Source organism: Heterodontus francisci, chromosome 6 (genome assembly GCF_036365525.1).
Source record: "Heterodontus francisci isolate sHetFra1 chromosome 6, sHetFra1.hap1, whole genome shotgun sequence".
Taxonomy (NCBI): Eukaryota; Metazoa; Chordata; class Chondrichthyes; order Heterodontiformes; family Heterodontidae; genus Heterodontus; species Heterodontus francisci.
The window spans coordinates 156,001,892-156,025,903 of NC_090376.1; the positions used below are offsets into that span (position 1 = coordinate 156,001,892).

The 24,012-nt window shown below is 45.0% G+C and overlaps 1 protein-coding gene across 1 annotated transcript in view; it reads left to right on the plus strand.

The window, feature by feature from the left end:
* uggt2 (UDP-glucose glycoprotein glucosyltransferase 2) overlaps positions 1-24,012 on the plus strand; it is a 740,193-nt gene that overhangs the window by 382,138 nt on the left and 334,043 nt on the right. Inside the window, exon 22 of the mRNA XM_068034396.1 lies at positions 3,576-3,782. Within this exon, the coding sequence (XP_067890497.1) occupies positions 3,576-3,782 (207 nt within the window). The remainder of the gene's footprint in view (positions 1-3,575; positions 3,783-24,012) is intronic.

Consider the following 24,012-nt stretch of genomic DNA (forward strand, 5'->3'; position numbering starts at 1 on the left):
CCTTCACGTTTTAATACTATTTCTGGTTGACTTGAAAGGAATTGAAACGGATGCACATTTTGCTGCAAGTGAATAATTTGCGGAATTTTTTTTATTCATTCGTTCATGGGATGTGGGAGTCACTGACTAGGCCAGCATTTATTGCCCATCCCTAATTGCCATTGAGAAGGTGGTGATAAGCTGCCTTCTTGAACTGCTGCAGTCTTTGGGGTGTAGGTACGTTAACAGAGCTGTTAGGGAGGGAGTTCCAGGATTTTGACCTAGCGACAGTGAAGGAATGACGATGTAGTTCCAGTTCAGGATGGTTGTGCCTTGGAGTGGAACATGCAAGTGGTGGTGTTCCCATGTATCTGCTGCCCTTGTCCTTCCAGGTGGTAGAGATCACGGGTTTGGAAGATGCTGTCAAGGAGCCTTGGTGAGTTGCTGCCGTGCATCTTATAGATAGTGCACACTGCTGCCACTGTGCGTTGGTGGCGAAGGGAGTGAATGTTGAAGGTGGTGGATGGTCTGCCAGTCAAGCGGGCTGCTTTGTCCTGGATGGTGTCGAGTTTCTTGAGTGTTGGAGCTGCACCCATCCAGGCAAGTGGAGAGCTTTCCATCACACTCCTGACTTGTGCCTTGCAGATGGTGGACAGGCATTGGCGAGACAGGAGGTGAGTTACCTGCCACAGAATTCCCAGCCTATGACCTGCTCTTGTAGCCACAGTATTTATGTGGCTGGACCAGTTCAGTTTCTGGTCAATGATAACCCCCAGGATGTTGATAGTGGGGAAATTCAGCGATGGTAATGCCATTGACCATCAAGGGGAGATGGTTGGATTCTATCGTGTTTGAGATGATCATTGCCTCGCACTTGTGTGGCGCAAATGTTACTTGCCACTTATCAGCGCAAGCCTGAATGTTGTCCTGGTCTTGCTATAAATGGGCCTGGGCTGCTTCAGTATCTGAGGAGCCGCGAATGGTGCTAAGCATATTGCAGTCATCAGCGAACATCCCACTTATGACCTTATGATGGAGAGAAGGTCATTAATGAAGCAGCTGAAGATGGTTGGGCCGAGGTAATTAAAAGGAAGGAAGAAAGAAAGTAGTTTTATATAGTTCCTTTCATGCCTCCAGGACATTGCAAAGAGATGTACACACAATGAAGTGCTGTGGGAGCCGAGGGTGGAGATTGCAGGGGCTCTGACCCTAATTTTTAATTCCTCTCTGGCCATGGGGGAGGTGCCAGAGGACTGGGGAACAGCTAATGTGGTCCCACTATTTAAGAAAGGTTGTAGAGATAAGCCAGGGAACTACAGACCAGTGAGTCTCACGTCAGTGGTAGGGAAACTATTGGAGAAAATTCTGAAGGAGAGAATCTATCTTCACTTGGAGAGGCAAAATTTGATTAGGAATAGTCAGCATGGCTTTGTCAGAGGGAGGTCATGCCGAACAAATTTGATTGAATTTTTTGAGCATGTCACCAGGTGTGTAGATGAAGGTAGTGCAGTTGATGTAGTTTACATGGATTTCAGCAAAGCCTTTGACAAGGTCCCACATGGGAGACTTATCAAGAAAGCAAATGCACATGGGATACAAGGTAACTTGATAAGGTGGATTCAAAATTGGCTTCGCTGTAGGAGACAGAGAGTGATGACAGATGGCTGTTTTAGTGACTGGAAGCCAGTGTCCAGTGGCGTACCACAGGGATCTGTGCTGGGTCCCCTATTGTTTGTCATTTATATAAACGACATAGATGACTATGTGGGGGGTAGGATCAGTAAGTTCGTGGATGACACAAAGATTGGCCGAGTGGTTAACAGTGAGGTTGAGTATCTTGGGTTACAGGAAGATATAGACGGGATGGTCAAATGGGCAGAAAAGTGGCAAATGGAATTTAACCCTGAAAAGTGTGAAGTGATACACTTTGGAAGGAGTAATGTGACACGGAAGTATTCAATAAATGGCCTGACACTGGGAAGTTCCGAGGAACAAAGGGACCTTGGCGTGTTTGTCCATAGATCTCTGAAGGCAGAAGGGCAGGTTAATAGGGTGGTGAAAAAGGCATATGGGACACTTGCCTTTATCAATCGAGGCATAGATTACAAAAGAAGGGAGGTCATGTTGGAGTTGTATGGAACTTTGGTAGGCCACAGCTGGAGTACTGTGTGCAATTCTGGTCGCCACATTGTAGGAAGGATGTGATTGCATTGGAGGGGGTGCAGAGGCGATTCACCAGGATGTTGCATGGGATGGATCATTTAAGCTATGAAGAGAGGTTGGATAGGCTTGGGTTGTTTTCGCTGGAGCAGAGACGACTGAGGGGTGACCTGATCAAGGCGTACATGATTATGAGGGGCATGGACATGGGTGGATAGGGAGCAGCTGTTCCCCTTAGTTGAAGGGTCAATTACGAGGGGCCACAAGTTTACGGTGAGGGGCGGGAGGTTTAAGGGGGATTTGAGGAAGAACTTTTTTACCCAGAGGGTAGTGACGGTCTGGAATGCCCTGCCTGGGAGGGTGGTAGAGGCGGGTTGCCTCACATCCTTTAAAAAGTACCTGGATGAGCACTTGGCAGGTCATAACATTCAAGGCTATGGGCCAAGTGCTGGCAAATGGGATTAGGTAGACAGGTCAGGTGTCTTTAATGCATCGGTGCAGACGCGATGGGCCGAAGGGCCCCTTCTGCACTGTATTATTCTGTGATTCTGTGAAGTACTTTTGAAGTGTAGTCACTGCTGTACTGTAGGAAACACAACAGCCACTTTTGCAAGTATCCACAAACAGCAATGAAATAAATGCCCAGTCCATCTGTTGTACAGTTGAGAGATAAATATTGGCCAGAACCCCTTGGTGTTCTACAAATAGTGCTGTGGGAAGTTCTACATCCACCTGTCAGGGCAGACACTGTTTAACACCTTATTTGAAAGACGTCACCTCTAACAGTGCCGCTCTCCTTCCGTTTTACACTGAGATGTCAGTCTGGATTATGTGCTCCAGTCTCTGGAGTGGGTCTTGAACCCACAACATTCTGACTCAGAATAAGCCAAGGTTTTTAATTAGTTCTGAAGTAAGTTCGTGGAGTTACCAACTTTATGGCAATGCAATTTGATGGGCAGGTTATTTCCATACCTTGTGTAGTGAATATAACCATATTTAAAAATTTATCATGTTAGCCTGATAGCTGCTTATTCCAAACAAGTGGTTTATCAGTGGTAATATTTAACAGTTGTGCCACACACACTGAGCAATTATTGGAAAATACCCAGTTATTCAATATTGATAATGTTCATTCAATTGCTGGCTCGGGTTGAATTTATTAATATTTGTGTTCAGTAAGGCTTTCTAATATTAGCTTTATTTAGTCAAAGAGGTTCTTATATCTGGTTCCAAAAGAACCCATAGATACAAGATAAATATTAAATATTGTTTTGAAAGGAGTTTGGTATGAATAAAAAGTAGAAGTTGGATTTTTTGTCATATAATCAATGTTATGCTGTGCAATTATATAAGTGTTATTCTTCTCAAAGTAATAAAATTCCTACATCTCAGGGTGTTTATTTATGTGTCAACTGTAATTGCACTTTTTGTTTCAGGATGTAAGCAGCAATATTCGAATAGGAATCATAAATAATCATGCAGCTGACGTAACAGAAGATAATACTCCTATTTCAAGAGCTATTTGGGCAGCACTTCTAACACAGAATGGAAATAGTGCAAGGAACTTCATTACTAAGATGATCAATGAAGAAACTGTGGAAACACTTGCATCGGGAGCAAAAATTCTGGAATTTGCTGTTAAAGTTAGTAATTTTAGTTTTTTTTTAATATTTATAAACATTTACATTGAAGTCAACATATATTTTAAGTGTTGCTGCAAGGGCAACTGACCCAGAAAGATAGCTATTTCATTGTCTGTTAAAATGTCTAATTCTGTAGCATGTAAAGGCAGATGAATACCCAATTAAGAGACAAATACTACCTTGAAAAATATGAAACCTTTCTTTTACTGGCATGTCTAGTAAATTACTTTATTTACAACAATATGGCAGTGCTCAGTGCTTAACTTAGAATAGGTTAGTCTGAATATCCTAGTTAGTCTCAGCAATAGTTTGCAACTGCAATTCTATAATCATAGAGTAGTAAAGCACGGAAGGAGAACAGAAAATGCTTGAAATACTCAGCAGGTCAGGCAGCATCAACGGAGAAAGAAACAGAGTTAACGAGCTGAATTTTACGCCGCCCCAGCCGGCGTGGGGGCAGCGTAAAATTGAGCGGGAGGCCTACCCGCCCCGCTCCCGCCTCCGGTCGACTTTACGGTGGTGGGGCGGTGGGAGGAAATGGGTCGCCCACCCAAGGCCAATCAAGGCCCTTAAGTGGCCACTTAACGGCCACTTATGGGCCCTCACCCACCACCACGGGTATTTTACCCATGGCAAGCGGACGTGCTGGGGACGGGATAGCTGCCGGCCTTTCCGTGCCCCGGGGGTGGGGGGTGCGGGCCATGGCAGTCGGACACAAGGTGCCTGATTGAGGGCCACCCCGGCCTCCCAACCCGCCCCAGGACCCAAGATGCGCCCCAAGCGACCACTCCAGCCTCATCAGTGAATGCTCAACTTACCTTCACTCTTGGATCCATCTGGTCGGCTGGGCTGCAGTCCTGGCAGTGGCCACCGCCCCCTGTGACGCTGCTGGGACTAAGAGCTGCCAGCCTGATGAGTGGCTGGCAGCTCAATGAGGCCGGAATTCCTCCCTCAGGCGGGTGGAAGTCCCGCTTCGGGACAATTAAAGCCCGGGGACCCATAAAATGCGGGATGGATCCATGGGCTAGGCAGAAGCAGGTTCACCACCGACTTTTACGTCGGTGGCGAATTCCAATCCGCCTAAGGTAAAATCCAGCCCAACATTTCTGATCAATGATCTTTTGTCAGAATTGGAAAAGGTTGGATATGTAACAGGGGAGGGGAAAGGTGTGGAGAGGTGCAAAGAGCAAAAGGGAATGTCTGACAGCGATAGATTTTACATGTACTCTGATGATACCCAGCTTTACCTCACCACTACCTTTCTTGACTTCTCCACTTTTTGTTGCTAAATTATCAGACTGCATATCCGACATCCAATACTGGATGAGCAGACATTTTCTCCAATTAAATATTGGGAAGACTGAAGTAATTGTTTTCAGTCCCTGCTCTAAACTCCATTCCCTGGCTACAGAATCCATCCTTCTCACTGGCAACAGTCTGAGACTAGACAATTTTGGTGTCATATTTGATCCTGAGATAAGTTTCTGACTACATATTCGCACCATCACGAAGAGCCCCTGTTTCCATATCCATGGAAACCCTGCCTCAGCTATTCATTCATGCCTTTGTTACTGCTAGACTTGACTATTCCAACCCACTCCTGGCTGGTCAATTCCATTCTACCCTCTGTAAACTTGAAGTCATACAAAACTCTGCTGCCTGTGTTTTAACTTGCCACCAAGTCCCATTTACCTATCACCCCTGTGCTCACTGACTTGCATTGACTGCAGGTCAAGCAATGTCTTGATTTTAAAATTCTCATCCCTGTTTTCAAATTCCTACATGGGCCTCTTTATCTCCATAATCTCCATCTCCACAGCCCTCCAAAATATCTGCACTTATCTAATTCAGGCCTTTTGAGCATCCCCAATTTTAATCGCTCCACCATTGATGGCTGTATCTTTAGTTGGCGAGTCCCTACCTTCTGGAATACCCTCCTTACACCTTTCAGCCTCTTTACCTCACTTTCCTCCTTTAAGACATTCCTTAAAACCTGCCTCTTTGACCAAGTTTTTGTATCTCCTCATGTGGCTCAGTGTCATATTTTGTTGCATAATGCTCCTGTGAAGCACCCTGGGATGTTTTATTATGCTAAAGGCGCTATACAAATACAAGTTGTTGTTTTAATAGGATGGAAAGTAAGAGTGATTAAATGACAAAAGGGAAGTTTGTGCAAGAAGGATCACAGAAGGGGTTTGTGCCAGCTCTTTTCTAGATCCAGTTAGTCCCACTCCTCCACTCTCATAGCCTTGAAATTTTTCCTCCTTCAACCGTTTTAAATTTGTGCCAAACAGACCTGTAGAATTAGTTCTACTTCATTTTCATCACCAGTATTAGATCTCTGAACAAAACTGCAGTAATTCTTACTACAAGGTAAAAAATCTTTGAAGGTATACTTCGTGCTTACTGAGAATTCAGCAAGTTGGTCTTTGTTTTACTAGTTTTTCTGCAACTGATAAGTAAGCACTTTCCAGACAGCTCCGTATTCAGCCTAATGAGTTAAAGACACTTATTTATGTAGTATTGAACTATACAGATCAAAAGATCCCAGATTCAGTTTTGATTCTGTGCTGAGTTAGCTGGTTTTAGCAGTTGTTGGGGTGCCTCAGACTGAACACGTCTCTGTCAGGAAGGGGAAAATTGGTTGTTACTTGCTTCTTTGTAGGAAGGACTGAGGACTAAAAATGTACATATTATTTGTTGAGCAGGATTGCTTCCTAGTTATGTGCAATCTGTATAAATAATGTTGAAATGGACCCAATTTTAACTCTGGAAGCCTTGCCCCGGGCTCCTTGTGATCACACCCAGAGACCCTCCTCACCACTTAACCTGACTGCTAAGATCGTGCTCACGGGTCATCAGGTGCAGCCTGAATTCCTGCTTCTGCCAGCTGGCCAGGTAGTGGATCTGGCCAGAATTAGGTGGCAGTCTGAGAAAATTGATGGAAATGACACCTGGCCCATATGAGGGCTCACACATGCACATTTTCCACCCTGCCCCCATTCAGATTGTGTCCAGTGGATATGTCTTCTGGAAATATATTGGTTGGGTTTCAGATATTATTCACATTTAGACTGAGACAAAAATGGTCAGGGAAAAATGATTCCACACAGTTGTAGTAGTAACCATTCCAGAAAGACACTTTATTGTCAAATGTCTGGTTATTGATGTGTGTGTCTATTTGTATTGCTCAAAATGTCAGTATTTCTGTCTGATTTGCAAAGTAGGACCTCTCTCAACTCTCATTTAAAATCCTCATTCTGTACCATCCACTCAAGTACCATGCCAATCTTTTCACTGACTTGTCTTCAGTGCTTTCCTCTCTCAGCTTCTGCATCGAGCAACTTCTCATCCTTAGTGATTTCAACCTCTATCTCATCATGCTCTTTCTCTTCCCTCCTGTCGTCCCTCAACCTCTCCCACCTTATAAACTCCCCAACCATCCCGTAATGATATTGGTCCCGGCTCTGTTTAGGTGCAACCTGTCTGGCCTGTATAGGTCCCATCTCCCCAGAACCGGTCCCAAAGTCCCAGCGGCGCAGTGGTTAGCACCGCAGCCACACAGCTCCAGTGACCCGGATTCAATTCTGGGTACTGCCTGTGTTGGAGTTTGCAAGTTCTCCCTGTGTCTGCGTGGGTTTCCTCCGGGTGCTCCGGTTTCCTCCCACAGCCAAAAGACTTGCAGGTTGATAAGTAAATTGGCCATTATAAATTGCCCCTAGTATAGGTAGGTGGTAGGGGAATACAGGGACAGGTGAGGATGTGGTAGGAATATGGGATTAGTGTCGGATTAGTATAAATGGGTGGTTAATGGTTGGCACAGACTCGGTGGGCCGAAGGGCCTGTTTCAGTGCTGTATCTCTAAATCTAAAATCTAAAAAAAAAATCTAAATCCTGCCCTCTTGCACCATTTCTCCAGCCATGCATTCATCTGCTCTATCCTCTTATTTCTAGACTCACTGCTGGCACTAGAAGTAATCCTTTGAAGTCCTGCTTGCCAGTTTCCTCCCTAGCTCTCTAAAATCTGCCTGCAGGAGCTCATCCCTCTTTCTACCCATGTCATTGGTACCGATATGGACCACGACCATTGACTGTTTGTGCTCCCCTCCCCGCCCACAAAGTGCTGTGCACCTGCTCATTGACATCCTTGATATTGGCACCAGGGAGGCAACATACTATCCTGGATTCACTTCTGTGGCTGCAGAAATGTCTGTTTGTTCCCTTAACTACAGAATCTCCTGTCACTATTCTTTTCCCAATCCTCCCTCCTGCCGCACTGTATAGCTGAGCCGTGGACTCGTTCTGGCAGCAATCCCCAGAGGAGCAATCACTGAATACTGGTTGGAGAGGAAGAAGCACTCAGGGCACTCCTGCACTACCTGCCTGGTCCTCCTTGACTCCTTGGCAGAGACCCATTTCTTCTCTGCCTACACACCCTTAAGCTGCAGGGTGACCACATCCTGAAACGTGTTATCCACATAGCGCTCAGCATCACGGATGTACTACAGTGAGGCCAGCTGCTGCTCAAGCTCCAAAATCTGGAGCTTGAGCTGCTCCAGCTGACAATGAAAAGGTGAGGCACCAGAAACAGGGCAGCTGCGATGACGAGGGAGAGTAGAGATGATGATGAAACACAAAAAGATGCATGTCAGGTGAATTCTTCAAGTGAGAACCAGGCCAAATACAAGTTGAGCGGGGAGGTGAAGAGGAAAATAAGGCTGGCAGAGAGAGAATATGAGAATAGAATGGCAGTCAACATAAATGGGAACCCAAAAATCTTCTAATGGCATGTTAATAGTAAGTGGATAGTAAGCGGTGGAGTGGGCCTATTATGGACAAAGAGGGTAATGGATGTTTAGAGGCGCAGGGCAAGGCTAAAATATTTAATGAGTTCCTTGTATCGGTGTTTACTAAGGAAGAGGAATCTAACAAAATATTGGTAGAAGTGGAGAGAGTAGAGGCAATGGATAAGGTAAAAATTGAGAGGAGGTAATACTAAAAAGACTGGCTAGAGTAGCTAAGTCACCTGTTCCGGATGGCTTGCATGTTAGGTTGCTAAAAGAAGTGGAGTGGAGATAGCAAAATGACTTGCTATAATCTTTCAATCTTCCCCGGATATGAGGGAGGTGCCAGAGGATTGGAGAATGGCAAATGTGGCAGCCTTATTCAAGGAAGAGTTTAAAGACAGTCCTAGCAACAGTTAGTTTAACATCAGTAGTGGGTAAGGTTTTAGAAACAATAATCAGGGAAAAAAGTCAACAGGCACTTGGAGAGGATATCCCACATGGACTTGTCAAAGGCAGATCCTGCTTGACTAATCTAATTTAATGTTTTGCTGAAGTAGCAGAGAAGGTTGTCGAAGGGAATGTGGTGGATGTTGTCCATATGGATTTTAAGAAAGTACTTAATGTACCAGATAAAAGGCTGGTTAACAAAATTGAGGCTCATGGAATAGGAGGGTGTCCAATTGGATAAAACATTGGTTTCAGGACAGAAAACAGTGAGTCGTGGTAAATGGTTTTTTTTGGTCTGGAAGAGAGAAGACCCTTGTTCCCCAAGGGTCAGTGCTTAGACCACTGCTTTTTTTGCTATATATAGATGGCTTGCATCTGGACGACTTGAGTAGAATTTTAAAATTTGCCAATGATACTAAATTTGGAGCAGGGCAAACAGTGAGGATGATACTAATTGCCTGCAACAGAACATAGGTAGGCTAGCAGAATGGACAGACAATTGGCAGGTGGAATTTAATACAGAGAAGTGTGAGGTGATGCATTTTGGCAGAAGGTATCGGGTGAGGCAAGATCGACTTAATGGCACAGTTCTAAAGTGTGTACAGCCACAGAGGGACCTGGGGGTGCACCTTAGAAGGTAGCAGGCAATATTGAGAGAGTGGTTAGTAAAGCATATGAGATCTTGACCTTCATAAATAGAAGTATAGAGTACAAAAGCAGGGAGGTTATGCTGAACTTTTATAAAGCTCTGGTTAGACCCCAACTAGAGTATTGTGTCCAGTTTTAGTCACCGCACTTTAGGAAGGATGTGAGGGTCCTTGAGAGGGTGCAGAGGGGATTTACCAGAATGGTTCTAGGGATGGGAGATTTTAGTTACAAGGTTATGTTGGAAAAGCTGCTGATGTTCTTGCAGCTAAGGAGATTGAGCAGAGATTTGATAGAAGTAAAGATTATGACAGGCTTAGATAAGTTAGACAAGGTAAAGTGCTCCCATTTACTGATGGTAGAAGGACTAGGGGACACAGATGGAAGGTTTTGGACAAGAGAGACAGGGGGACTGTGAGGAAGACCTTTTTATGCAGCGAGTGGTAATGACCTGGAGCTCGCTTCCTATGAAGTTGAAGGAGGCAGACACAATCAATGATTTCAAAAGGAAATTGGATGGGCACTTGAAGGAAGTAAATTTGCAGGGCTGCAGGGATCGAGCAGGGGAATGGGATTGACAGGATTGTCTGCAAAGAGCCAGCATGAACCCTCCTATTTCTCATCGACATGCTGCGCTCGGTGGCATCATCCGAAAACACAGGACTGGATTTTACAGTAGGCTTTGGGTCCCAACCAGGACTAAAATCACAGTCCCTAGCGTGCACTTGACAGCAGCACACCATCTGGCGCAGTCTTCCCAGGGGCCACCTCCTAACTGGCCACCTCTGCACTCACCATTCAGTAAAGGACAGCAGGTGGGCTCCTAATGCTGCTGGCCCATTCAGAGGGTTTGGATCTCTGGAGCATCGGCAGCCCTACCAGGTGTGAGTGCAAGGCCACCTCAACATGGAGGGTCCTCAGAGGCATGAGGCGCGCAACCATTTGGCCCTTGGAGTGGAAGGGAAGCCTCTCCGGGTGCAACATTTGGGATGTGTGTGCACCCTTTCCTGCCCGCAGCCCCTTCTTTGGGGCATGGAGCCTCCGAATCCGATGACCCCGCCCAGCCTGCTGCAGGGAGGCCACCTCCATTGAGCTGACGGCCTCCACACGTGGCAGCGGGCCACTCCACCAGCAGCAAAATGCCAGTGAGCACAAGATATCAGCTCTAATTGGGGCCTTAATCATCTCAATTGGCCGATCCTGCCACTAGCCCACTGTGAAAAAATTCCCCTACAGCGGGAATATATCGGGGAGCCATCCCAGTCTGCCTCCACCAATTACCTGCGCTCCCACCGCCATGCTCGTCATCACAGGGCCGAGAAATTTCTGCCCGTCGGGTCAGTTTCCACATATAAGCTGATGACACGTAGCTCTACTTCCACCTCTCTTGAACTTTCCACTGTCTCTAAATTGTCAGACTACTCGTCCAACAGTCATAGAAACATAGAAAACATAGAAAATAGGAGCAGGAGTAGGCCATTCGGCCCTTCGAGACTGCTCCGCCATTCATTATGATCATGGCTGATCATCCAACTCAGTAACCTGTTCCTGCTTTCACCCCATATCCTTTGATCCCTTTAAACCCAAGAGCTATATCTAACTCCTTCTTGAAAACATACAATGTTTTGGCCTCAACTGCTTTCTGTGGTCGTGAATTCCACAGGCTCACCACTCTCTGGGTGAAGAAATTTCTCCTCATCTCAGTCCTGAAAGGTTTACTCCGTATCCTTAGACTATGACCCCTGGTTCTGGACTCCCCCACCATCGGGAACATCCTTCCTGCATGTACCCTTTCAAATCAAAAAGAACAAAGAACAGTACAGCACAGGAACAGGCCATTCGGCCCTCCAAGCCTGCACCGATCGTGATGCCTGCCGAAACTAAAACCTTCTGCACTTCCGGGGTCCATATCCCTGTATTCCCATCCTATTCATGTATTTGTCAAGATGCCTCTTAAAAGTCGCTATCGTACCTGCTTCCACCACCTCCCCCGGCAGCAAGTTCCAGGCACTCACCACCCTCTGTGTAAAGAACTTGCCTCGCACATCCCCTCTAAACTTTGTCCCTCGCACCTTGAACCTATGTCCCCTAGTAACTGACTCTTCCACCCTGCAAAAAAGCTTCTGACTATCCACTCTGTCCATGCCGCTCATAACTTTGTAAACCTCTGACATGTCGCCCCTCCACCTCCGTCGTTCCAGTGAAAACAATCCGAGTTTATCCAACCTCTCCTCATAGCTAATACCCTCCAGACCAGGCAACATCCTGGTAAACTTCTTCTGTACCCTCTCCAAAGCGTCTACATCCTTCTGGTAGTGTGGTGACCAGAATTGCACGCAATATTCCAAGTGTGGCCTAACTAAGGTTCCGTACAGCTGCAGCATGACTTGCCAATTTTTATACTCTATGCCCCGACCAATGAAGGCAAGTATGCCGTATGCCTTCTTGACTACCTTATCCACCAGCGTTGCCACTTTCAGTGACCTGTGGACCTGTACGCCCAGATCTCTCTGTCTGTCAATACTCCTAAGGGTTCTGCCATTTAATGTTAGAATTTTATAGGTTTCTATGAAATCCCCCTCACTCTTCTAAACTCCAGCAAATATAATCCTAACTGACTCAATCTCTCCTCATACGTCAGTCCCGCCATCCCAGGTATCAGTCTGGTAAACCTTCGCTGCACTCCCTCTATAGCAAGAACATCCTTCCTCAGATAAGGAGACCAAAACTGCACACAATATTCTGAGTGCGGCCTCACCAAGGCCCTGTATAATTGCAGCAAGACATCCCTGCTCCTGTACTCGAATCCTCTTGCTATGAAGACCAACATACTGTTTGCCTTTTTTACTGCCTGTTGCACCTGCATGCTTACCTTCAGCAACTGGTGTACGAGAACACCCAGGTCTCGTTGCATATTCCCCTCTTTCAGTTTATAGCCATTCAGATAATAATCTGTCTTCCTGTTTTTGTAACCAAAGTGGATAACTTCACATTTATCCACATTATACTGCATCTGCCATGCATTAGCCCATTCACTCAACTTGCCCAAATCACCCTGAAACCTCTCTGCATCCTTCTCACAACTCACCCTCCCACCCAGTTTTGTGTCATCTGCAAATTTGGAGATATTACATTTATTTCCCTCATCTAAATCATTAATATGTAGTGTGAATAGCTTGGGTCCTAGCACCGATACCTGCGGTACCCCACTGGTCACTGCCTGCCATTTGGAAAAAAACCCATTTATCCCTAGTCTTTGTTTCCTGTCTGCTAACCAATTCAATACTGAATGAACAGAAATTTCCTCCAACTAAGTATTGGAAAGATTGAAGCCATTTGTCTTTGGTCTCCGCCACAAACTCCATTCTCTCGCCACTGACTCTAATGCTCTCCCTTGCAGCTTTCTCCAGCTGAACAAGAATGTTTGCAACCTTGGTGTCTCATTTGACCCCAAGATGAGCTTTTGATTACATGCCCACACTTTCACCAAGTCCGCCTACATCCACCCCTCCGAATCATCGCCTGACTCCATCCCGCCTCAGCTCAGCTGTTGTTGAAATCCTCAATCATATCTCTAGACTTAACTAGTCCAGGACATCCTGTCATCTTCAACCATTTGTAAACTTAAGCTCATCTAAAACATTTCTGCCAGATCCTAACTCGCATCAAATCATATTCACCAGTCACCCCTGTGCTACCTGACTTGCATTGGGTCCTGGAATAACAATGCCTCAATTTTAAAATTCCTATCCTTATTTTCAAATATCTCCATTGCCTCGCCCCTCCTTAGCTCTCCAACCTCTTCCAGCCCCGTTTTCTTGCTGCTTAGGCTAGAGCTTGCAAGGTGGCGGGGAGTGCAGCTTGGAGTGGAGGGTTGGGAGGGTGATCTCAGGTCAGAGATGGGGCAGGAGGGAGAGATGGAAGCGATTGGCAAGAGTTCAGAGGGGAAGATTGAGGGTTGAGGAAGATTTGGTGATTGTGTGGATGTTGTCAGCGATCGGTGGGGGGTTTCTGATCTCTGAGGAGGTTGACAAGTTTACTTGGTGAACCAGTGGTGGAGGTGCAGAGGGAAGCCCTCTTGTTCCTCCTGGCCCACAAGCAGTGCTGAGAAAGCTCTTAACCCGTTGCTTCCAGCATTTCTCGTCTCCCTTCAGACACTGGGTTTCCTGAGGCCCAGGAAACTCAGTCAGCCAGCATTAAGCCTGAAACACAGCTAAAATCTTAGGCAAGCAGCCTGATTAAAATATTTAAATGCACAACCTGCTCCTGGGAGTGAGTTGTTGGTCTACCAAAATTAAAATGCAGAACATCACAGGTAAATATCTCTGGATTGTTACCTGAGCCACACACCAATTGGCATAGGGTCAAGCAAATTAGAGAATTTACCGCATGGCTCAAAGAGTGGTGTGGGAAGAACTGGTTTCTATTCATGGAGTCCTGGCACCAGTACTGAGGAAAGAGAGAGCTGCTCCATTGGGATGGGCTCCACTTAATGATGGGACCAGTGACCTTGTGAATCATATAACTAGGACTGAATAGGGCTTGAAATAGCAGCGGGGTGGGTTCAGGTGAAGGGAAATTTAGAAATCCAAAGAGAATAGTCGAGGCAATAGAACTGTCTAGTGATATGGGTAAAGACAAGCAGTGTGAGACAGGAAGGGACAAAGAATGCATGAGTAATTGTCTATCAGTGAATAAGGTCCATGCAGGGAATAACAATAAAAAAATGAAATTAAAGATTCTTTATCTGAATGCATGAAGCATCCACAATAAGGGAGATAATTTTTTGGCACAAATAGGTGACCAAGGTTGGGAAACAAATATTCCAGGGTACACAATATTTCAAAAAGACAGACGGAATGGAAAAGGAGGAGGGGTAGCCCTGATAGTAAAGGATGACATTAGTGAAGCATTAATGAGAAAGGAACTTGGCTCAGAAGATCATGAAGTAGAATCAGTATGGGGAGAGATCAGGAATGGCATGAGTCAGAAAATGCTGGTGGGATTAGTTTATAGGCCCCCGAACAGTACATATACAAGTTAACAGTGCTTTCAACAAGGAATTATTGGAGCTTGTAACAAAGACAATGTAATAATTGTGGGGGACATCAATCTTCTTATAGACCAGACCAATCAAATTGGTAAAGGCAGTCTGGAAGATGAGTTTGTAGAATGTTTTCATGACAGTTTCCTGGAGCAATACGTTGTAGAACCAACTAGGGTAAAGCCATTTTGGATCTAGTATTGTGTAATGAGGCAGGATTAATTAGTAATGTCATAATAAACAATCTGCTGGGAAATAGTGATCATAATGCAGTTGAATTCCATGTTAAGGTTGAAAGCAAAATACTTAAATCACAAACAAGAATCTTAAACTTAAACAAAGCTAATTACATAGGTATGAGGAGAGAGCTGACTGAGACTGATTGCATAAGTAGACTAACCGGTATGGTTACATATGGAAACACTTTTTAAAAAATTCAAAATCTTCAACAAAAACTGCATCCCATTGAAAAATAAAACCTCAGCAAGAAAGATCCAGCCGTGGATTACTCAGGAAGTTAAGGATAGTACTAGACTAAAAGAAGAGGCTTATGATATTTGTTCTGACCTCAGTAGAGACTATTAACTTTAAAACAAGCATTATGAACCTCCCAGTGACTGATTAAAGAATCACACAACAAGATTTCACATTTCATGACCTTTGCTATAACAACTAAATTAAAAATCAACATTAACTAAACAGTACTTAGTAGGAGGCTAATACACTAAATTATAGAGAAATGTATTTCCCATTAACACACTCGTAAACCCCACAGCACATTTATATGTTACACTGTTCTCATCGAAAAGATATCCTTACGATTAAAAGTCCCAAACTCCTCCTAGCTGCAATTGCTCGCTTCTACCGAGCACATTCAACTGGACGTAACATAGATAACATAGAATGTAGGAGCAGGAGTAGGCCATTCAGCCCTTCGAGCCTGCTCCGCCATTCATTATGATCATGGCTGATCATCCAACTCAGTAACCTGTTCCCGCTTTCGCCCCATACCCTTTTATCCCTTTAGACCCAAGAGCTATATCTAACTCCTTCTTGAAAACATACAATGTTTTTGGCCTCAACTGCTTTCTGTGGTAGCAAATTCCATAGGCTCACCACTCTCTAGGTGAAGAAATTTCTCTTCATCTCAGTCCTGAAAGGTTTACCCCATATCCTTACACGATGACCCCTGGTTCTGGACTTCCCCACCATCAGGAACATCCATCCTGCATCTACTCTGTCAAGTCCTGTTAGAATTTTATAGGTTTCTATGAGATCCCCCTCCCTCACTCTTCTAAACTCCAGCAAATATAATCCAAACCGTCTCAAATCTCCTCATACGTCTGTCCAGCCATCCCAGGAATCAGTCTGGTAAACCTTCGCTGCCCTCCCTCTATAGCAAGAACATCCTTCCTCAGATAAGGAGACCAAAACTGCACACAATATTCTGGGTGTGGCCTCACCAAGGCCCTGTATAATTGCAGCAAGACATCCCTGCTCCTGTACTCAAATCCTCTCGCAATGAAGTCCAACATACCATTTGCCTTTTTTACCGCCTGTTGGACCTTCAGCGACTGGTGTACGAGAACACCCAGGTCTTGCTGCATATTCCCCTCTCTCAGTTTATAGCCGTTCAGATAATAATCTGTCTTCCTGTTTTTGCTACCAAAGTGGATAACCTCACATTTATCCACATTATACTGCATCTGCCATGCATTGGCCCACTCACCCAACTTGTCCATATCACCCTGAAGCCTCTCTGCATCCTCCTCACAACTCACCCTCCCACCCAGTTTTGTGTCATCTGCAAATTTGGAGATAATCCATTTAGTTCCCACATCTAAATTATTAATATATATTGTGAATAGCTGGGGTCCCAGCACCGATCTCTGCGGTACCCCACTAGTCACTGCCTGCCATTTGGAAAAAGAAACATTTATCCCTGCTCTTTGTTTCCTGTCTGCCAACCAATTTTCTATCCATCGCAATACACTACCCGAAATCCAATGCACTTTAATTTTACACACTAATCTCTTATGTGGGACTTTGTCAAAAGCCTTCTGCAAATCCAAGTACACCACATCCACGGGCTCCCCCTCATCAACTCTACTCGTTACATCCTCGAAGAATTCTAGTAGATTTTTGAAGCATGATTTCCCTTTCGTAAATCCATGCTGACTCTGCCCAATTCTACCACTGTTCTCTAACTGCTCTGCTGTAAAATCTTTGATAATGGACTCTAGAATTTTCCCCACTACCAACGTCAGGCTGACTGGTTTATAATTCCCTGCTTTCTCTCTACCTTCCTTTTTAAATAGTGGGGTTACATTAGCTACCCTCCAATCTGTAGGAACTGTTCCAGAGTCTATAGAATCTTGGAAGATGACCACCAATGCATCCACTATTTCTAGGGCCACTGCCTTAAGTACTCTGGGATGCATACCATCAGGCCCTGGGGATTTATTGGCCTTCAACCCCATCAATTTCCCCAACACCATTTCTGTACTAATACTGATTTCTTTCAGTTCTTCTCTCTCACTAAGCCCTGTGTTCCCCAACAACTTCTGTTAATAAGGCAATCTCTGGTGACCCCATTGGTCTTTTCTACTCAGAGAACCTCGACTTTCGAACTCTGTTCAAATCTTAGCAGCCCTTTTGCTCTATCAGAGATTGGAGAATGCCGGTTTCCCAGAAACAGATCACTGGTCTCTCTCCCTTACTCTCTTTAGGCTGCCTCTAACTCCTAGTCTTCCTTTCAGCCTCCAGACCTTAGAAAACCTCCTCGAATTTATCCAGATCAAAAGTCAATAGTGGTTTGCCTTTAACAATTCTCAGAGACCATATGTCTGACCATAGCAAAACCATCTGAGTCTTCCTTTGTATTTATGTGTTAAAAATTGCAATGCAAATCTGCATTTGAGCACCTCTGTCTCCCTGTTTATTATCTTTGCTATCTGAGAGTCTGAGAGTGTGACCCATTCTTCTTTAGGTGTTTCAAACTTGCACCCTGCTTTCAAAAGGGTCTTTAATCTAGGTTCCTTGTTCCCATCGTAACCAAGACATCTGGCTTGTCTTGGTGCGGAATTTGTTTTCTCCGAATGTCCACGTTACACTGTATTAAAGATCAAAGTTTTTAAAACATAACCATAGTACAAAGTCCAGTGTTCATTGTATGTTGCAAAGAATAGTAGCAAGTCTGAGGATTGGGAGTGTTTTAGAAACCTGCAAAGGGCCACAAAAAATTGATAAAAAAGAGGAAATGTAGAATACGAGAGTAAGCTAGCTATGAATATTAAAAACAGATTGTAAGAGCTTTAGTATAGAGTACATAAAAATGAAGAGAGTAGCTAAAGTAAACGTTGGTCCCTTAGAAGCAGAGATAGGAGAAATTATTATAGGGAATTATGAAATGGCAGAGACATTGAACAAATATTTTGTGTCCATCTTCACTATAGAGGACACAAGTTGCATACCAGAAATAGAGGGTAATCTCAGGGCTATACAGATTGAGGAAATTAGGGTCATTAGAGAAAGTATTGGAGAAACTTTAGGGACTGAAATCCGACAAATCCACAGGACCTGAAGGCCTACATCCTAGGGTTCTAAAAGAAATAGCTGAAGATTTAGTGGATGCGTTGGCTTTGATTTTCCAAAATTCCCTCGATTCTGGAATGGTCCCAGCAGATTGGAAGTTGGCAAATGTAACAGCACTATTCAAGAAAGGAGGGAGAGAGAAAACAGAGAACTGCAGGTCAGTTGGCCTGACATCAGTCATCGGGAAAGTGCTGGAATCTATTATTAAGGAAGTCCTAACAATGCACTTAGAAAATCATCGGATAATCAGGCAAACTCAACTTGGTTTTACAAAAGGAAAATGGTGTTTAGCAAATTTATTAGAGTTTCTTGAGGATGTAACTAGGAAGGTAGATGAAGGGAAGCCAGTTGATTTAGTATACCTGTATAAGGTGTCACATAAAAGGTTAATACACAACATAAGGGCTCATGGAGTTGGAGGGAGTATATGAGCATGGATAGAGGATTGGTTAACGGACAGGAAGCAAAAGAGAAGGAATAAATGAGATATGTTCAAGTTGGCAGGCCGTGACTAGTGGAGTGCCACAAGGATTAGTGCTGGGGCCTCAGCTATTTATAGAGTTATACAGTTATACAGCACAAAAACAGGCCCTTCAGCCCAATGTGTCCATGCTGGCCATCAAGCACCTGATTATTCTAATCCCATTTTCCAGCACTTAGCCTGTAGCCTTGTATGCTGTGACATTTCAAGTGCACATCTAAATACTTCTTAAATGTAGTGAGGGTTCCTACCTCTACCACCCCTTCATGTAGTGCGTTCAAGATTCCAACCACCCTCTGGGTGGCATTTTTTTTCCCTCAAATCCCGTCTAAACCTCCTTCCCCTTACTTTAAATCGATGCCCCCTTGTTATTGACCCCTCCGTTAAGGGAAAAGGTCTCTTCCTATCTATCCTATCAATACCCCTCATAATTTTGTACACCTCAATCATGTCCCCCCTCAGCCTTCTCTGCTCTAAGGAAAACAACGCTACCCTTTTCAGTCTCTCTTCATAGCTGAAATGCTCCAGCCCAGGCAACATCCTGGTGAATCTCTTCTGCACCCTCTCCAGTGCAATCACATCCTACCTATAGTTTGGTGCCCAGAACTGCATACTGTACTCCAGCTGTGGCCTAACTAGCATTTTATACAGCTCCATCATAGCCTCCCTGCTCTTACATTCTATGCCTCGGCTAACAAAGGCAAGTATCCCATATGCCTTCCTAGCCACCTTATCTACCTGTGCTGCTGCCTTCAGTGATCTGTGGACAGGTACACCAAGGTTCCTCTGTACTTCCTAGGGTCCTACCATCCATTGTATATTCCCTTGCCTTGTTAGTCCTCCCAAAATGCATCACCTCACATTTCTCAGGATTATTTGCCACTGCTCCGCCCATCTTACCAGCCCATCTATATCGTCCTGTAATCTAAGGCTTTCCTCCTCACTATTTATAACACCACCAATTTTCATGTCATCTGCGAACTTACTGATCATACCTCCTATATTCATGTCTAAATCATTAATGTATGCTACAAACAGCAAGGGTCCCAGTACCGATCTCTGTGGTACACCACTGGTCACAGGCTTCCACTCACAAAAACAACCCTCGACCATTAGCCTCTGCCTCCTGCCACCAAGCCAATTTTGGATCCAATTTGCCTTGGATCACCTTCTTAACCAATCTCCCATGCAGGACCTGATCAAGAGCTTTACTGAAGTCCATGTAGACTACATCAACTGCTTTACCCTCATCTACACATATAATCACCTCCTCGAAAAATTCAATCAAGTTAGTTAGACATGATCTCCCCCTGACAAAGCCGTGCTGACTATCCCTGATTAATCCCTGCCTCTCCAAGTGGAGATTAATCCTGTCCCTCAGAATTTCAATAGTTTCCCTACCACTGATGTTAGACTCACTGGCCTGTAATTACCTGGTTTATCCCTGCTACCCTTCTTGAATAATGGTACCACATTCGCCGTCCTCCAGTCCTCTGGTACCTCTCCCATGGCCAGAGAGGATTTGAAAATTTGTGCCAGAGCCCCTGCTATCTCCTCCCTTGCCTCACATAACAGCCTGGGGATTTATCTTATCTGGGGCTGGGGATTTATCCACTTTTAAGCCCGCTAAAACAGCTAATACTTCCTCCCTTTCAATGTTAATATGTTCAAGTATATCACAATCCCCCTCCCTGAACTCTACACCTACGTCGTCCTTCTCCATAGTGAACACAGATGAAAAGTAATCATTTAAAACCTCACCTATGTCCTCTGGCTCCACAAACATATTGCCACATTGGTCCCTAATGAGCCCTAATCTTTCCCTCGTTATCCTCTTGCCCTTAATATAACGCCTTAGGATTTTCCTTTATCTTGCCCACCAATGTTTTTTCATGTCCCCTCTTCACTCTCCTAATTACTTTTTTAAGTGCCCCCCCCTACACTTTCTATACTCCTCTAGTGCTGTTTTTAGCACTCCGAATCTGCCATAAGCCTTCATTCTTTTCCTGATCCAATACTATACATCCCTTGACATCCAGGGTTCCCTGGACTTGTTGGTCCTACCCTTCACATTAACGGGTACATGTTGATTCTGAACCCTCACTATTTCCTCTTTGAATGACTCCCACTGGTCTGATGTAGACTTTCCTACAAGTATCTGCTCCCAGTCCACTTTGGCCAGATCCTGTTTTATCAGATTGAAATTGGCCTTCCCCCAATTCAGTACCTTTATTTCCGGCCCGTCTTTGTCCTTTTCCATAACTACCTTAAATCTTACAGAGTTATGGTCACTATCCCTGAAATGCTCCCCCACTGACACTTCTACCACTGTCTGGCTTCATTCCCTAGGATTAGGTCCAGTACTGCCCCTTCTCTTGTCGGTCTTTCTACATATTGACTCAAAAAGCTCTCCTGTATGCATTTTAAGAATTCAGCCCCTATAAGCCTTTTGCACTAAGACTATCCCAGTTGATATTAGGTAAGTTGAAATCCCCCACTACTATTACCCTATTATTTCTACACCTGTCTGAGATTTGCCTACATATCTGCTCCTCTATCTCTCCCTGATTGTTTGGAGGTCTGTAGTACATGCCCAGCAAAGTGATTGCCCCCTTTTTGTTTTTAATTTCTACCCCTATGGCCTCATTTGAGGAACCTTCTGAGATATCATCCCTCCTTACTGCAGTAATTGATTCCTTGATCAACAATGCAATGCCACCTCCTCTTTTATCCCCTTCCCTGTCATGCCTGAAGATTCTATACCCTGGAATATTGAGTTGCCGGTCCTGCCCCTCTCTCAACCATGTCTCTGTGATAGCAATAATATCATAATCTTATGTGCTAATCAGTGCCCTTAATTCATCTGCCTTATTAGTAAGACTCCTTGCATTAAAATAAATGCGATCTAGCCTTACATTTTTCACTTGTGCCTTAACAGGTCTATATTTGCTCTGCCTTCCAGAATGACTCAGTTTCTCTTCTATATTTGACTGTGCATCACCCCCTACTGTACCTCCACTCTGTATCCCATCCCCCTGCCAAATTAGTTTAACACCCCTCCACCCCCAACAGCAATAGCAAACCTCCCAGCAAGGATGTTGGTCCCATTCCGGTTCAGGTGCAACTCGTCCAACTTGTCCCACCTTTGCCAGAAACAGACCCAGTGGTCCAGGAAACTAAAGCCCTCCCTCCTGCACCATCTACTCAGCCATGCATTCATCTTCTCTATCCTCCTATTCCTAAACCCACTAGCAAGTGACTGAGATGAAGAGACAGAGAGTTAAGTATCTAAGTTTGCTGATGATACAAAGGCAGATTGAAAGGTAAGGTGTGAGGAGGACACAGAGAGGCTGCAAAGAGATATAGACAGGTTAAATGAGTGGGCAACAAGGTAGCAAATGGAGTTTAATGTGGGGAAGTGTGAGGTTATTCACTAGTTGTAAGAACAGAAGAGCAGAATTTTTTTTAAATGGTGTGAAACTTGTAACTCTTGATGTTCAAAGAGGCTTAGGTGTACTCGTTCAAGGAACAAAGAAAGTTAGCATGCAGCTGGAGCAAGCAGTTAGGAAGGCAAATGGCTTGTTGGCCTTTATTGCAAGGGGATTGGAGTGCAAAAATAAATTCATCCTGCTACAATTGTATGGGGCTTTGCTAAGACCACATCTGGAATACTGGGCTGGATTTAGTGTTCCTGTTGTGGCTTTGGGTGGCAGACCTAGAAGTGGGCACTGCCACCTCTCATCATGCCAATTATTATAATAATTGAGGCGCAGGACTCGGTCAATTACGCGATGGGAACAGGATTCAAGATGCCGACTCTGGCGCAGATGCTGACGCTATATTTAAAGCCCTGCCAGCCCTGCTTTTGTTGCTACATTTGAGTCATTTGCAGTTTACTGCTGAAACTGGTACTGGAATAATTCCTGGACCCCACCGCCCCCGCACTCCCCTGCCCCCAGCCTCCTGACAAGGAAGCTGCAGTATGGCAGAGACAAGATACTGATACTTCACTTCAGATTCTCCTCCATGCTGCAAGGGAAAGGCGGGATGTCCTGTTCCCCAGCAATGGCAATGAGGTCCTCCGCCTGATCAAGCAAGCCTGGATGGAGATTGCAGAGGAGGTAAGCAGCCGTGGGGTCACCCCCTGAACATGGGTCCAGTGCAAGAAGAGTCAACAACCTTGTTCGGTGTGCCATGGTGAGTCCTGTATACCATTCTCTTTTTTGGGGATTGCATGTGACTACATGGGAGGGTGCGCGACATGGGGAGGATGGCACCACAAAGGCACTGGCAAAGAGCGTTAGGCATCATCACATCCTGCCAGATGCATGGTTGCATCTCAACCACAGGCCATATTCTTTCACAGCTCACACGCATTACCTCCCCTGAGAGCTGACATGGCAATGAACCATACAGGAAACCCCAGCATGGGATGAGGGGCTGCCACAAGCACACCTGTCCTGTAGCTCTTCCTGTGAAGTTTGACTATCTTCCTGTTTCCACATGAAGGACAAGCAGGCACATAATAACATGGAGACTTCACCGGCTGGCAGAGGAATTGTGGACATACAGCCTCTCTCAGCAGCTGAAAATGTAGTTCTGGAGTTAGTGGGAACCAGGGCAGCCACTTAATAACAGATGGTAAGACTGGAGTCTCCGTGTAAGAGAGTGAGGTTTGTCATCAGCACACTCCTGGAGATCACGCATGGATATAATGACAAGATTTACACAGCCTAACCCACACATATTTGTGTTCTGTCATGCAGGTCAGCATCCACAGTAGACTCCATCAGAAGGGGGACAGCAGTCAGCCTCTGAGGACGAGCAGTCAGAAGATGCACCATCACATGTCTCTTCTGCACCTCCACGAGCGCAGATACCTTCACCTTGGTGTCTTTACACTCGGTTTTAGAATCAGAGTCGCAAGCTGGCGAGAGCATTGCACACACCCCCACGCAGCTGGCTGAGCCTGAAACAGCCAAGGCCTCTGATAGTTGGAGGACTGTGGGTGGCCAGGCCCATGCTGAGTCCAAAGCTGATGACAAGCCTCTGGTTTTGATAGCACAGAGAATTCTAGAGTTGCAGAGAGAGGTAAGGCAACATCTGGTGGAGATGCCAGAGGCCATGTGCAGCCATGAGTGAAGCATGGAGGACTCTCCATGCCATGATTGCTGCCATGTCTCAGGCGTGTGAGCACATAACTTCCTCCATCGAGAGGTTGGCAACTCTCAT